At 34.7% G+C, this 16,490-nt stretch overlaps 2 protein-coding genes and 1 non-coding gene across 3 annotated transcripts; all 3 read left to right on the forward strand.

The window, feature by feature from the left end:
- The first annotated feature begins 349 nt into the window (after positions 1–349).
- LOC112515021 lies at positions 350–455 on the forward strand. Its single transcript, XR_003069478.1, has one exon. It is a non-coding gene; the product is annotated as a small nucleolar RNA R71 (small nucleolar RNA).
- Positions 456–8,457: 8,002 nt separating this feature from the next.
- LOC112514423 (putative UDP-glucuronate:xylan alpha-glucuronosyltransferase 3) lies at positions 8,458–16,175 on the forward strand. The gene is made up of 5 exons (XM_025120894.1): positions 8,458–8,517; positions 8,633–8,735; positions 11,038–11,247; positions 11,745–12,385; positions 15,013–16,175. Exons 2-5 carry the CDS (start codon positions 8,671–8,673, stop codon positions 16,050–16,052), a joined length of 1,956 nt encoding a protein of 651 aa, XP_024976662.1. The 5' UTR covers positions 8,458–8,517; positions 8,633–8,670; the 3' UTR covers positions 16,053–16,175.
- Positions 11,929–16,052, forward strand: LOC112514158 (putative UDP-glucuronate:xylan alpha-glucuronosyltransferase 3). The gene is made up of 2 exons (XM_025120490.1): positions 11,929–12,385; positions 15,013–16,052. Exons 1-2 carry the CDS (start codon positions 11,929–11,931, stop codon positions 16,050–16,052), a joined length of 1,497 nt encoding a protein of 498 aa, XP_024976258.1.
- Positions 16,176–16,490: the final 315 nt, after the last annotated feature.

Below are 16,490 nucleotides of genomic sequence, written 5' to 3' on the forward strand. Positions count from 1 at the left end.
ACCTTCTCCACATAACATACATGCTATAGAATTGACAGTAGGATATGATGTTGCATCAACAATTCGCACATCTGGGCTAACATTCATATTCTTAATCATGTCAGTTATAGATGTGAGTTGTGTTGTTAATGCATTATATGTGCCTGCTTCATGTATCCCAACTGTATTATTCTGTATTAATACATGTGGATCAGCCCAATATCCATTATTATTTGAAATTTTCTCAAGCATGTCATACACATCATTATAAGTACAAGTTGTGAAAGCTCCTCCTGCAGTGGCATCAAGCATTTGTTTAGCAACAGTTGTTAAACCATTGTAAAACGTCTCTAGCTGGATACAGTAAGGAATGCCATGGTATGGGCATTTTCTCAACAACTCTTTGTACCTTTCCCAAGCATCAGGTATTGCTTCATTATCCATTTGTCTAAACAAATATATTTCATTTATGGATTCAGCGTTCCTGTTGGGAGGAAAAAATTTTCTCAAAAATTTCTTTACAAGGTCATTCCAAGAGATTATGGAATTTGGTTGTAAAGAGTTAAACMATAACTTTGCTCTATCCCTAAGAGAAAATGGAAATAACTTCAACCTTAAGGCATCATCAGACACTCCAAGGATAAGAAAACAATCAGTTATTTCTATTAAAGATTTTAAGTGTAAATGAGGGTCTTCAGATGGCAAACCACTGAACTGACCATTAGTATGCAACATCTGAAACATAACAGGTGTGAGCTCAAAGTGAGTTGCTTTAATTTGTGGCCTTAGTATTCCTGAATTTAATTGACTAAAAACAAGAAAAGCATAGTCCATGATTCCTCTATCCTGAGAATCTGCAATATGTATGATGTTCTCCATAATAGTAACATGTGGTAGAAAAATTAGCTTTTACGAACTTTACTTTAAAAAAAGCTTTAGCGTGCTATCCCCGGCAGCGGCGCCAAAAACTTACTCGTCGGTTTATTCAACCTTAGATTCCAACACAAAAATAGAACTCGGCGCAAGTATACACCTCGAACTACTGTCGTCTCGTAACAAGTAATAATGGTAAAAAGTATCAGATATCGTTCCCACAGAGATAGCTTGTAAAGTTAATTCAAAAGTCCAGTTTGTAAAAACTAGTTTCAGATGGCGAATCGAGTGATTTGATTTATCTAAAATGGGGGGGTTTGATTAACAACTAAGAAAAATATCAATCTTAAAAAGAAGCACAGGGTACAACAGTTGATTAAGACATTAAACGAATGATTCAGTAAAAAGGTGACATAGCATTCTTGTCACAATTATCCAAAATCAATAAATGATTTTATATAACTATGACAATATCAACTATCGGGTCAGACGGCCTCCCAAGAGCACACACCGGTCAACGTGTTATCGATACGATATCATTTATGTTAGACGTCATGAATCCTAGCACAACACAGTGTTACCATCCTACACCGTAGAAGTATAGCGTTTGTCAGACACTAAAACTATTTATAGCCTTCTCCTATTACCTCAGGTTTTGAAAGTCAATACATTTTTATACACAAAATTAGTTGTCAATTAATTTTAATGTAATCATCAAATGAAATATTAAGCACCTAAAATAAATAGTAGACTATAATGCTAATAAGACACCTTTGTACTTTCACATCGGCTTTGGTCTTAATTTCCCGTTACACCCCAAGCTAAGGCGTTAGCCCATCATCGCTCAGTTTCTTCTCTCGAAGGATGTAAGGACTGAAAAGTAAATACTGAGACAGAAAAGTAAATTGCAGAAAGTAAATTACAGAAAGTAATTACATAAAGTAAATTACAAGAAATGAAAATACTGGAATGTAAAGTACTGGAAATTAAATGACTGAAAGTAAAATACTGGAAATTAAATGACAGAAATGTAAATTGCAGTAAAGTAAAGACTGAAATGTAAAGGACTGAAATGTAAAGACTGAAATGTAAAGACTGAAATGTAAAGACTGAAATGTAAAGACTGAAATATAAAGAGTGAAATATAAATGCTGAAATATAAATACTGAAATATAAATACTGAAATATAAATTATTAATAACTAAATAATATTAATTAATTTTAATCTAGTAATAATGAAAGAAAGTACTTGATGGGATGAAGGAAAGACTAATGAAAACTTTGGAAGTTGGGTTTGACTTTTGAAGTACTAAGAAGTGACACTTGAAAAACCTTGGAAATAGGAGTTGACTTTGAAGAAAACTTGCAAGTCAAGTAACGAAACTTGCAGAACAAGTTTCGTTACAAAGACCGAAATGTTACTTTCAAACTCGTAAAAACAGATTATTTAGTCTATGTAAATTAGTAGTGAGCCACAAAGGATGAGATCCGATGTAAAGCAACAATGATCGACTAATTCGTAACTGGTAATAAAAAATAAGAAAACGTAACGTAACTTGCTACAGAAATGAAATGAAGATTAAATACGAGTACTTAAATTAAAACTTGATGATGAAATCACAACTACAAAAAGTTGATTCTTGAAAAGACAAACAAAGAAAACTGAAAGCTTGGAACCGAAAACAATAATTTAGAAAGTTATTAACAAAGATCAAATGGAAGAAAGCAAGTAAATTGAAGAATTGTTTTGTGAATTGGTGGGTGAAAAGTAAGCCTTAAGCCTTCTTTATATAGGCTAAGGAAGTTCACATAGTGGGTGCCAACTAATAAGACAAAAGCTTCTTCAAAACTGGGCTTTGACCGGGCCCAAGGTCGTTGACCACGCCTCTTCTATGGATCAGCCCATTTATTCACGGCCCAAGCAGAATTTCAGCTCTCGAACAAGTACTATAGGACCTTGCGACTCCTGGTCCTGTAGCACTGCCGTAGGACTGGGCCCAAAAGTCATCAAAAACCTGTAAAAATAGGGAATTAACATTAGATATATTATATTACTACTAATATATGAAAAGACATAAAAAGACTCAATAAAGACACTAATGGGCAAATAAAACAAAGAAAAATGGTTAAGAAAATGATGTAATAAGGTTAATAAATTAACACTTATCACTTACTTTCATGCTTTTTCCTTAAAATTGAAATCAAGTTTTGCATATTTTTAAAGTGAAAACCATCACAAAAACTTTATAAGAAATATTTGGATTGTTATTGAGATGATTCTGAAATTTGTTTGTTTAAATGATTAGTAAGTGACAAGACAAAACAAATGAGTTCCACAAATGAGAATGTAGATACAATTTTTTCATCGATAATTTGTTTATAAGAAATATGTTGGATTTTAAATATATTGGATTTTAAATATATTGGATTTTAAATTGTCATACAATTGTTTTCATCGATAGACTGTAATTGGAACCATAACTCTTATTTATTCAAATTGTATTAATATGTAAAGACCAAGTGTAACCCATATCATCGTTAAATCTTTTCTTATAAAACCAGTGAAACTTTAAAATCGTTAAAATTCACGGCTCCTGCTGCATTGCGCGGGTACACAACTAGTTTAATTTAGATTTATTAACAAAGTAATTTATTTTTTATTTAATAAATTTTTAAGTAATTTGTTAGAACTCAATGATTATCCTAGTTATATTTTAGATTTTTTATATTTAAAATGAAACGTTTATCTTGTATTTGACCATATTTATCTGCAGTTAGTTACACGAATTCAAACATAAAACTTTAATAAGTTGTACTTACACGAATTCATATATGAAGTTTTAATAAGTTGTACTTACACACAATCTACTTGCAATTTTGAGTTTTAAGTAATATGCATTGATAAACAGTACTTTAAGCCTAAAAAGTGATTTTTAAGAGTTTTTATCAAATGCTTTATAATATAGTATAGATAGATAAAAAAATCTAAATTATAATTAGAATAATTATTGAGTTCTAATAGAAAATTGATTATTATCTTTGTAAAATAATACGAAATCATGTTATTCAGTTTTCAAAAAATGTTCAATTGACTTAACCATATTTATTTATATTAATAAATCAAATTTCATTTTGATTAAGAACCATGAAACCAATTTGACTAATGAAATCATGTTGTTCAGTTTTCAAAAAAAATAAGATGGAACTATTATGATTTCTACGAGGAAAGGGGATCGAATACGAGAAAATTATATTTCCATGAGTTGAAACTTTTAAAACTTTTTTCAGTTTTGCCCTTTCTTGGATAAAATAATAATAGTTTTATTTTTTTACTTTACTAAAATAACTCATTTTAACAATGGTCTTTGATCATGAAAATAGATGAATGAGATTGGTTTGTAAGAATTGCACAAAAGGGAACGGTTTATATTTGATCATATATATATATATATATATATGTGTGTGTGTGTGTGTGTATGTGTGTGTGTGCGTGTGCGTGCGCGCGTGCGCACATGCATTCATTGTAGAAAGTAGGGTGGCTAAATTAAGCCAACTTCATGAGTTGACACAAAGCACTCATCCCTCATTTCACATACTCACTCTCTACTTTAAATCTTGCATCTTATTACTAATGTGGGATGGTGAAACTCAACCACATTTCAATATTTGAGAATACTCAGACCTCATGTTATCAAATCATAATCCTTGTTTCTCTGTGAATATATATCGTTTGATTGATTGATATATTTAATTGATTAATGATTGATATTGATATATTGATTCACTTTAATCCAAAACTTGAAGGCAAGTATAGCATATTTAGTCAACCAACTTTGTTAACTTTCAAACATCTCAAACCCTTTAATATATACACCACACAAACTTCCAACATTTTGCTCTTTTTTTTGTTCAATGTGAGATACCCTAAAATCAACCACATTTCAGTATTTGAGAATATTTCAACATACTGTTGTCAAATCATAATCCTTGGTTTCTCTTTTATATATATATATATATATATATATATATATATATATATATATAGAGAGAGAGAGAGAGAGACTTGGGATCATGTGAGACAAGACTGTTTTCCTAAAACACGTGAGATAAGTTTCTTACACTTAAAACTTCACAACAAAATGTTGTGAAGGTAACATTCATAGTGTTTTTGTGATTTATAATTGATATCATTTATCATCGCCATTAGATGATTCACTTCCACACATTTTGGTTTAAGTTTAATTAGAGTCATTGACACCTAAATATCTTAAACCATGATATGACATCAATTTGTAACACCTCAAATCAAAGCCACAACTAGTAATACAAAAAAAACGAACACCCAAGGAGGTGGTGTCTGATTGGTTTGAGCTTAGCTCCAAAGGTCAAAAGTACCAGGAGGTCACGGATTCAAATCCAAGGAGGAATAAAAATCCCCTTATAGCCACGGAGGTTCAAATGCGATGACTCCGGGCTATCTGCAAAGCAGGTGGTCGCTCTGAAATTAGTCGGCTCGCATAGCGGGTTGGATATTCAGGTTAATAAAAAAAAATAAAAAATGAACACCCTTCTTTCAAAATAAATAAACATATTGACTTTCTTGAAATATTAGTACTAATAAGCTTTTTATTCATGAATCTCAATAAATTCACATCGTAAAAACGTTCATTAAGCTTTTAATTATCACAAACAATATGTCCTTTCACACTTTTCATTAATTTGAACATTCTCTTCCCATTGTTACATCTTCCTCCTAGTCAAATAACTGAGGGGCCGTTTGGTTCGCAGAATTTGATGGAATTGGAATGACAAATTCCTTTGACCAAATTCCAATTCCTTTGTTTGGTTCATTTCTTGAAATGGATGGAATCCTTCATATTCTATTGGATTCCACAAGTTAATGAATTCATCATTCCTTGGCATAATGGAAGGGATTGAATTCCATCACCATCCACCACGATCATGCTACTATTGTTCATGATGCCCCACCCTTAACCCCCACCACTGATGTCGCTGCCACCCACCCTACCCCACCTTAACCACTATGCCACTACTGTTGTCATCACACCCACCCACCCTCCGGTCACTCAATACACATCCCTACTACGACTATGCTACTAACGTTACTGTCACACCCCTAACCTAACCCCCACCACCACAATATTATTGTCGTCGTCACAACTGCCACTCACCATATCGCACCCTACCCTAACCACCACTAGCCACTATGTCAATGTTGTCGTCATCATACCCACCCACTCCCAATCACCCTGACCATCATCCACCACTATCATCGTCACAGCTGTCACTGATCCCCACATCCCCGTCCATGTGGCCCTTAACCTAACCCTTCACCCCCACACTACTATTGTCGCCTTCATAACCGCCATTCACCCGCACCCCACCCTAACCCAACCCACCACTAAACACTATGCCACTATTATTGTCGTCATACCCACCCACTCCCTGGCCCCAGCCACCCGACTACTATCCCACCACTAGCATCATCACAGCTACCACCCCACCACCTACCCCTACCCACCCCACCGTTCTGCCTTGCCCCCACCCTACCTTACCCTACTCTAACCCATCACTAACCACCGTCCTACTACTGTAGTCATCACAACTATCACACACGCCACCTATTGCTCCACTCTGGCTTCACCCCCACTACCTCGCCCCACCCCTGCCTACCCGCAACAATCCCCACCTATGGAGCACGGTAGGGCAGAAGTGGTGGGGGCAGGGCGGGTGATAGTTGTGATGACGATATCAGTGACATGGTGGCTGGTAGGGTGTGGACAGAGCGATGGATGGGATAGTCCATACAAAGATGATTATTCCAATTCTATTGAGATATTTCATTTCAATTCCTACCAACCAAACGCATGGTCAAATTCCATCAAATTTCATTCCAATTCCTTCAAAGTCAAATTCCTTTGATGGATTCCAATTCCATCAAATTCCATTCTATGAACCAAACACCTCTTGAGATGCATCTTAACTAATAAACGTAAAGCTTATACAAATCATGACTTTATGTTTAACACACACACACAATGTAGCAAACACATCTCAAATGCAGGGGCGGCCCTGGCCACATGTAGCCTGTGCGACCGCACAGGACATCAATGTCTAAAGGGGCATCAAGTAGTTGTCTATTACTAGTTTTTGGTTTAACAATTTGGGAATTGGAAAACTGAACTTTAACTATAAAAACAGGCCTAGTAGTGATGAATACTGAATGCAAATCGTAAACTGGTTAACGCCATCATTCCAACAACTCAATCGAATTTCTATTGTTCTTCAAAGTTCGACTATTTTGATTTTCAAGGCATGAAGTTCTCTTTCCAGCTGATTAACGATCATGAAATTAGATTCAAGAAATCAAAGATGGAAATCTCGAATGACTGATTTCTACTGTTGATTAAACTTACCGAGTTGCTGTGTGAGTCATATCATGATTTATGAATCTTTAAATCTTTATGCAAAAAAAAATCTAATTTTCTAACTGATTATTATAAAGTTGGGTCATGTGGTCGTGTGGGTTGCTGACCTACTATGCTAAACTAAGGAGCTTTTATCATTTTGATAATGAGTCATTCTCTTGCATATTGAAATATCTGATAATTGAAATATTCAATGCACATGAACACATCACTGTATCAATATAGCTGGAGCATACTGCACAACATTAACAACATATTGTGATATTGTCTTAATTATTGAGCACTTGTTCTTTACAATGCACAATAACATAGATTATGATTTTACAATTTATTATTGTTCTTTTGACTTTTGTTTACTTTGAGGTTTAGTGTTACCGCATTAGATTTAGGGGCCGTTTGATTGATCTTTTATTAAGTTCTATATGGATAAAAGTTGTCTGTATGAATTAATCTGTTTGTATAAGTTGGAAAAGTTTTTGTTTAAGAGAGTTTTTTCGCAGATGTAAGGAGCGTTTTTTTTATTGAAAATGTCATGTTTGAAAAAAAAAACTTGACTTTCTATATAAAGCTCCCCCTATAAGCTTACTAGATAAGTCACTTTATATATCATTTAGCCACTATGAAACAATCATGCATAGTTGATCGAATAAGTTCCATTAAGCTTATTAAGCTGCTAACAGATAGACCCTTAGTCTTTAGTCGTTAGACCTGTAACTTTTAAGTTTTACTTTTTGCTTAATATGACAGTAATTTGGAGGTAATTTACTATTTTAGTTAAAAACTAATAGTTTTCCTGTCTTTTAAGTCTCATATATGGAAATAAAATTTCTATTTTGCTAATCTCTATTTGGAATAGGGAAAACTGGAAAAAAAGGAAACACAATCTTAATCCATGATTTATCCTTTTTATCATTCTAGATTATGTATTCAGGGTTTCGTTGTTTTACTGACTTAAAAAAAATAGGCTTAGGGACATTTTTTATTATTTTCGCACAGGACATCAAAAATCTTAGAACCGGACCTAACTAGAGAAATTCAAAGTTTAAGGGTCACTATTGTAATATGTCAATAGATTAGAGTAATTTGTATAAATTTAAGTTTCATTTTGACTGCGCCACGACGAAGTTTGACCTACTGTAATAAGACTCTCAATGGTGAAGCAGACGACATTAATGGAGTTTTCCTCACCGTACCATACCAGAGACTCAATGTTGCTGTACTTTTCTCTCTTATTCAAGATCCCTATTCATAAATCAAGATTTTATGTCATATAGTTATACTTGGTGATTAATAGTTACATGTTCTTTTATTTTCATCTTTCATTTTCGCAGATCATAGCTGCAGCCCTGCTGAAACTGATTCGAGAAGTATGAGAGGACCCGTTGGTGCGTCGCCTACTCCAATTGAGCCTAGACACCGTCTCTCCGTAACCACGTAGATCTCTTCCACTCTTTTAATTATAAAATGGGTTGGAAATATGTGCAGACTAGGTGTTTGTGAATATGTTTGTTAAAAGAGTTATTTGTTTCTTTGCAGTTTTATTTGTTTAGATTTAACAAAATGGTCTTAGTTTGGAGAAAGGTTGCTGCAAGTTGATTTTGTGAACCTTATTTCATTTGGATCAAAATGGAATTGGGTTTTTTAACCTTTTTCAGTTAGATTCTGTGGTCTCTTTCTATATCTAAAGTCCACCCAGTTTTAGTTGCAAAATGTAACTTTATCTTATCAATTTTAAGACGAAACACTGATGCTGTCAGGATCAAAGGATTATTATCTTATCTAAGCTACTCCAAGATGATGATATAAATTTTGACAGTTGGGGATTTGGCAATTTGAGTTTCAAAAAAGTTAAAGATAAACCGAGTTAAGTTACTTAAAGATTTAGTTTGGAGATGTGTGCAGGTCTGTATTTATTCTCTTGTGTGCTTCCCACTTTCCCTTAGCTATCAGCATGTAAGATCAATTTTGGCCATCTCTTACAAAATGTATGATTAAAAATACACTTTGAATTTTTGATGGATTATTGTCCCAACGTCAGAGTTGATGTGCACTTCAGATCTAAAGTTTGATATTCACATTGACCATTTAACAAGTACACAAAAAAGAAGTTGGTGATGAAATTTGGTATATCAGTTTTACGTTTTGAAGTACAAGTGATAAATCTTTGCATTTGTTATCCAAGTTATGAAATTATGTGTACTCCATCAGAAAATGTGTCATATACTCTTTTGCCATTTAGAAAATCTTATGTGAGCACCTTTCTATCCATTTTTTTTGAGTATTTAGGTTAAAAAAACTTGTTTTTCAGATTGTACACATAATTGAAAAACTTAAAATGAAAAGCATTTGAGTTTCTAATGGGTAATTTGGCTTATCGACTTGCTGATAGTTCATTGAGTTTTAGACAAATTCAGAAAATAGTTCAAAAGAGATATAAATGATGTCTATACATACAAAAGTAATTGGAGTACAGATTTTGTTCTCTCTTCCAAACTTCATACCTAATGGAAAGGAACAATAAAACACTAGTGGTTCATATAGCCTTATATGGACGCAATGAGTAGTTAGTTATCCAGGATGAACCTAACATGGTTGGCACTCATGTAGATAGTAGATCCTATTGTTTTTGTGAGTTCATTTTTTTTTTCATATATGTGGCATAGTTCAATTTTGATTTTGTGTTATTCTCGGATGTAAGTTATGAGTAGTTAGTTATGGTATTAGTTGGGACTCAAACATCAACTTTTTGCTTGGGTAGTTAATAAGTGATCCTACAATCTTAGGCCACTTGAAAAATAAACTACAAAAAGAATTAACTATCTCCTTGAACCCAACTTGAGCTATTGACATCTTGACAACAACATCTATAGTCTTCCACCAAGCTACCTAAACCCTTAATGTTGGATCTATAGTTGATCTGACTTTAAATTTGAAAACATAAAAATTCATCTATAGGCATGTGATTTTGTGAAGTCATTAAATTACTCTTGTTTTCATGGCTCTTGAACTTTTTTTTATCATAGCTAGTGTACACTACATTATGCATATCAAAGTCATGAAGGTTAAATGTGTAAAGAAGATCAATAACTAAACCTTGAGTATTTCTATGTATTATATAATAAAAGAAATGATATATAAACATTTTGGAATCTTTATGTAGGCATCAACAGGGATCATGTACGATTTTTTTCTTCTACGTAGAACGATTTATGTATGTACAAGGATTTCTTTTAATTCTAACTGAAGTTCATGCCATGTCCAAAAGAAATTCAAGCATAACATTGCTAGGCTTACCTTAGTTTGTAAGTGTTTCTATCCCACTTTAATCGGGGGTATTATAATAATTACGAATAGGAAACATTTCCTAGCCTAAGATGGACTTCATGATATGGATTTCCTAACCTAAGAGCCAATAACGCAATAATTTCATTTTTCAATTCATGATATGGATTTCCACATGGTCTCATATTAAGCTGTGTGTTTCATTTGTTAGAGGTACAACTTGTTTTCATATATGCATGTGTCTTCTCCTTGCAGATTGTCTAATCCAAATAATGCGGTGCTCTATTTTGATTTTATTTTGCTGCTTTATTTTTCTCTTCATAAAGCATTTCTCATCATTCACTGTTATTCACATTAAACTTTGCCAATCCTGTCTTCTAATGCCACCAGATGCATGGGGTTTTGCTCTTTTATGCCACCGGATATATGTTACAAGTTTTCTTTTTTTTTTCAGTGAAGATACAAGCAAAAGAAGGTCTTTTGGAAGTAGAGTCTTTAAAGATGGTGAAAAGCCCCATCTTAGTCCCAGCCAGGACAGGAATGCAAGCTACAAATTTCCTACTTTAAAGCTGGTTTTGGTTATTATAATATTGGGAGCATTTTTTACACTCCTACACTCCCCAGCTGTATATAACACAGAACGTCCTTCCCATTCAAGATCACAGTATGTTAGATTTCCTACTCTTCCTTCTATGTGCATCCATCGATTACTACTATCTGCTTACCTCTGCATAAGATGGGGTTGAGACCCTATTGTCACCATTTTGTTGTAATCCCTTCAAATTGTGAATTTTGCAATTGGGTTTGTCACTCCTCCCACAGCATTATTATTTCTGATTGCTTTATTATAGTTTTCATAGCTCTTCATATGAGCATCAATCATTTAATACTCTCTCTGCTCACATCCATACGCGGTGGGTCCTGGGAGCCTAGTTTTAGAATATATTTGTTCAACCCTTTAACATTCTGAATTTTGAAACTGGATCCATCTGTAGTATTTGATAGTTTTGCAACAGAGCATTGATGATTATCCTTTCTTTACGAGCTCTAGTGTTGGCCCCCTCAAAACTTTTCTTGAGTCTTGATGCTGTCCTTGTTCACACTTCTTTTCTAAATTGAAAATCCCTTCAGAATTACAATTGTTGCTTAATGTGCATACAGGGCGAGTTTGGTAGAAAGATGGATAAAGGAGAAATCTCCAATAGAGGATGAACGTTATATATCCCGTTTAAAAGTTAACTGGAAACATATCTCCGGAGTAATTAAGAAACTTCCTGACACAAATGAGTATAAGGGGGTAGGCCTATTGAACTTCAATGAGAGCGAAATCGTCCAATGGAAGAAGATGATACCAAGTGCTGAGCATATTTCTCTCCACCTTGATTTTGTTGCAAAAAACATAACATGGGAAGATCTATATCCTGAGTGGATTGATGAGGAAGAAGAATTTAAGGTTCCTGTATGTCCTACATTGCCCAATATTCAAGCTCCTCGGACACCAAGGATTGATCTAATAGCTGTAAAGCTTCCATGTTTAAGGACAAGGGACTGGTCCAGAGATGTGGCTCGTTTGCACTTGCAACTCGCAGCTGCAAGACTTGCTGCCAAATCTAAAGGGTATCATCCAGTGAGAGTGCTTCTAGTGACCAACTGTTTCCCCATTCCAAATCTTTTTACGTGCAAAGAGCTTGTTGTACGTAGTGATAATGTTTGGCTATATGAACCCAATCTCAACATGCTGAGGGAGAAAGTGCAGCTTCCAGTTGGGTCATGTGAACTTGCAGTTCCTCTCAAGGCCAAAGGTTAGCTCTTAATACATACCTTTCTTTCCTAATTCTCATGTTTTTTTTCTAGTACAAGCTTGTAATTGTCTATGGTAGTAAAGTTCCAAGGGTAAATTGCACATAATAGGAATCGGACCAAATGAGGTTGCATTTTCATGCATCCTCATAAGTAAACCAAGTACCTAAATGTTTGAGATGTCACATTTGAGGTACCAAAATGAAGGTGGTCTTAAAGGACGTTACACAAAATAGGAATCAGATCAAAGTACGTTGCATTTTGATGCAACTTGCCCATCAAAATGACTATCAAATCCTCTGAAAAACTTGGTGAAAGAATCAGGTTGGACCAGGAAAATATCCAATAGAACCAATGAATATATGAGTTCTCTCTAGTTTTCTCATCAAGATATTTCTTGGTGATATACACGCTGAATGCCTTGGAAGAACTAAAAATCCCTGTATTGTTTTTTCCCATTACAATGATGACTAAAAGTGGATAAAATTGGATGACCATTTTCCTATCTGGTGCAGCAGGAAGTGCGGAAGGATCGACAAGCATCTAAACCCTTTTAACAATTGAGAATTACAAATGTAAAACTCAAGAAACTCAAGAGAATGATCTCAAAAGTGGAACTTTTATTAGTAACAGATAATCGGATTACTAATGAAAATAATAAATCCTATTTATAGGCTAGACTAAATAAAGGTAACTATGAAATTAAATTCAAATCTAATCCTAATCCTAAACCAACTATGAAAGTATTTAAATGATAATAAAAAAGAAACTAATCCTACTCTAACTATGAAGCAAATAATTAGTAACTAAAAATAAACAAATAATAAGCCTAAATTAATTAAGAAACAAAGTAATGAAATAAAGAAATCATAGCAATATGTGCCGGACTCGTAAGGCCGCGCCTGCGACCCGGCACGTGACCCGAGTCTCGTAAGCGACTGTCTTCGAGTTTTCGACACAGGATTTTGGGCTTCTTTCGAGCACATTTTCTTCTTTTTCAAAGATTGAAGAAAAACCTCGTTAACTCTTGTATTCTCTCTGTATCACTGTCGTATTGTTTCCTCTCTGAATTTCTCTTGTAAATGATTCCAACCTTCTTTATATTCACTTAGAATTCACAAGATACAATGAGAATCATAACAATGTCCATGGATGTAAGCTAAATGCTGAACTATGAAGGATTGTGTCTCTGTATTTTTAGTTCTGCAATTAATGTGCGTGTTTGATAATCAATCCTAAAATTGTAGTAAAACGCCTATAATATTTTCTAGAATTCATGTAAAAAATATTTGATACTATTCATTGACAAAAATATTAGAAGGTTACACATCTATGTTTCGGCATGCTCCTGACATTTTATAGGCCCTGGGAGTATGCAAAACAGCCCTCGATATATATATATATATATATATATATATATATATATATATAGAAAAGTATTCAATAAAATGGTTTTTATTATTAAAAAAATTGAATACAAGAAAGGGCAAATTACATGAAAAATAACGTACTTTAACTTGATTCCTATTTTGGGCAACGTACTTTCAAAACTTCCATTTTAGTACCTAACATGTACAGTTTTAACCATTTTAGTACCCGGGTAACTGATTGAAGCATTAACTGGTTTACCATGCTGATGTGGCGAGTGATGTGGTATCCAACTCAATATTATTTGTTGAAGCATTAACCGAATACCACATCACTCGCCACATCAGAATTATACTTAAATGTTTAAAACCTTACATCTTAGATATCAAAATCGAAGTTTTGGAATCACGTTACCCAAAATAGGAATCAAGTTAAAGTATGTTACTTTTTCATGCAATTTGCCCTACGAGAAATGTTAATAACTCATGAAGGAAGTAATCTTATTCTTGTTTATTATAGATACGAGACTACTATAATAAAAAAATTGGACCCCTAATTTTTTTGAGCCCTGGGCGGGAGCCCGTCACTCCTTCCCTCAGGGACGGCTCGGTCTTTGTGAAATACTGAAATACAATTATGGTATCATAGTCCTTCCTTGGATGGAGGTTTGCGAATGTTTTTTCTTTACCTTGTATATGTTTTCTTTGTGCCTTTTTCCGGTTTCATGTTTTTTTTTCTTTTTCTATTGCTTATTATGTGATAGTTTTGTATATCCTTCTTGTCCTTGTCTTTTCCTTTTCACTCACACTTTCGCACACTCTACCCTTTGGGGGTAAGAGGTCAAAACTGCATACATCCCACCCATCACCCTGCTTTTGAGAGCGGGATATACTGGGTTTGTTGGTTTATTGGTTTATTCGAAAGATGGAGTCGATCTTCTTGTTTAATATATAATTTAATCATATAAACTAACCATTGGCTCTTTCCTCTATTTCATTGGGGAAATTCTATTTATTTAACACACTTCTCACGAGTCGGTACTCTTTCGAGAGTAGAGGTCAGGTATGCTTACATCCTATCCCCACCCCCCGACCCTACCTCTGGATGGATATTTACCGGGCTCGTTTGGTTTATAAACTAAATTCGTTTTTGAAACAAAGCTCTATGATCCTTTCTTCAATTAAACCTTTAGCGAAGTGTATTCATTTGTATCTAAGCTTCAAGATCGGTTGTTAGATGAACTGATTTGCTGTTGTAACAGATTATCGGTACTCAGGGAACCCAAAACGAGAAGCTTATGCAACAATTCTGCACTCGGCTCATGTTTACGTATGTGGGGCAATTGCAGTTGCCCAGAGCATTCGCATGTCTGGCTCAACACGAGACCTAGTCATACTTGTGGATAGCACAATAAGTGACTACCACCGTGGCGGCCTCGAGGAGGCAGGCTGGAAAGTCCATACAATCGAAAGGATCCGAAACCCGAAAGCCGAACGAGATGCCTACAATGAATGGAACTATAGCAAGTTCCGTCTCTGGCAGTTAACCAATTACGACAAAATCATATTCATCGATGCTGATTTACTCATTCTCCGAAACATCGATTTCCTCTTCGAAATGCCGGAAATAACCGCAACCGGAAACAATGCCACCCTTTTCAACTCCGGTGTGATGGTCGTCGAACCATCGAATTGTACATTCAAACTGTTGATGGATCACATCAACGAAATCGAATCATATAACGGCGGAGATCAAGGGTACTTGAACGAGATCTTCACGTGGTGGCATCGCATCCCAAAACACATGAATTTCTTGAAGCATTTTTGGGAAGGCGACGAAGAAGAAAAAAAGGAGATGAAAACACGGTTATTTGGAGCGGACCCACCGGTTCTATATGTACTTCACTATCTCGGGCTAAAGCCATGGTTATGTTTCCGGGACTATGACTGCAACTGGAATGTGGCTAAGATCCAGGAGTTTGCGAGCGACGTGGCACACGCGAGGTGGTGGACCGTTCACGATGCTATGCCAGAAAATCTGCATAAATATTGCTTGTTAAGATCGAAGCAAAAGGCGGCATTGGAATGGGATCGAAGGGAAGCCGAGAAAGGGAACTATTCCGATGGACATTGGAAGATTAAGATCAACGATTCACGTTTGACGACTTGTTTCGAGGAATTTTGCTTCTGGGAGAGTATGCTGTGGCATTGGGGTGAAACGAACTGGACAGACAATGCGACCACCGCTGCCGCCCTGGCTCCGCCAATCACCGCCGCTACGGGGTTGTTGCCGGCGTTGTAGTGATCGGAAAATTGTTTCAAGTGTAGGTGATGATGGATGTTGAAGATAGTTGCAGCTTATGAAGGTAAAAATTTCATTTCATTGGCTAATAGTTTTATGCTTTTCTTTTCTATTTGCAAACTGAAAACCTCAAATTTAAATTTATAACTTAATGTTTATAATATTTATGTTTTTTGCAACAATTTGTCACATTTTTTTCATCGTTCGTGATTAATTCTTCAGATAAATAAATGTAATGTTTTTTAGTATTATTTTTATTATTTATGAATTTAAAAAAAAATTATTAGCATGAACTAATTATCAAGATTAAATAATAGTTATTTTTTTTACTAAAATACTTACTTATATATATTTAATGTTCTATTTTAATATTTGTCTCTATCGATGTTATAATACGATTTTATGTGTTTTTAAGAAAACAATAATCATTTTTATTTC

The sequence above is a fragment of the Cynara cardunculus genome (genome assembly GCF_001531365.2).
Source record: "Cynara cardunculus var. scolymus isolate 2C chromosome LG 6, CcrdV1, whole genome shotgun sequence".
In the NCBI taxonomy this organism is placed as follows: domain Eukaryota; kingdom Viridiplantae; phylum Streptophyta; class Magnoliopsida; order Asterales; family Asteraceae; genus Cynara; species Cynara cardunculus.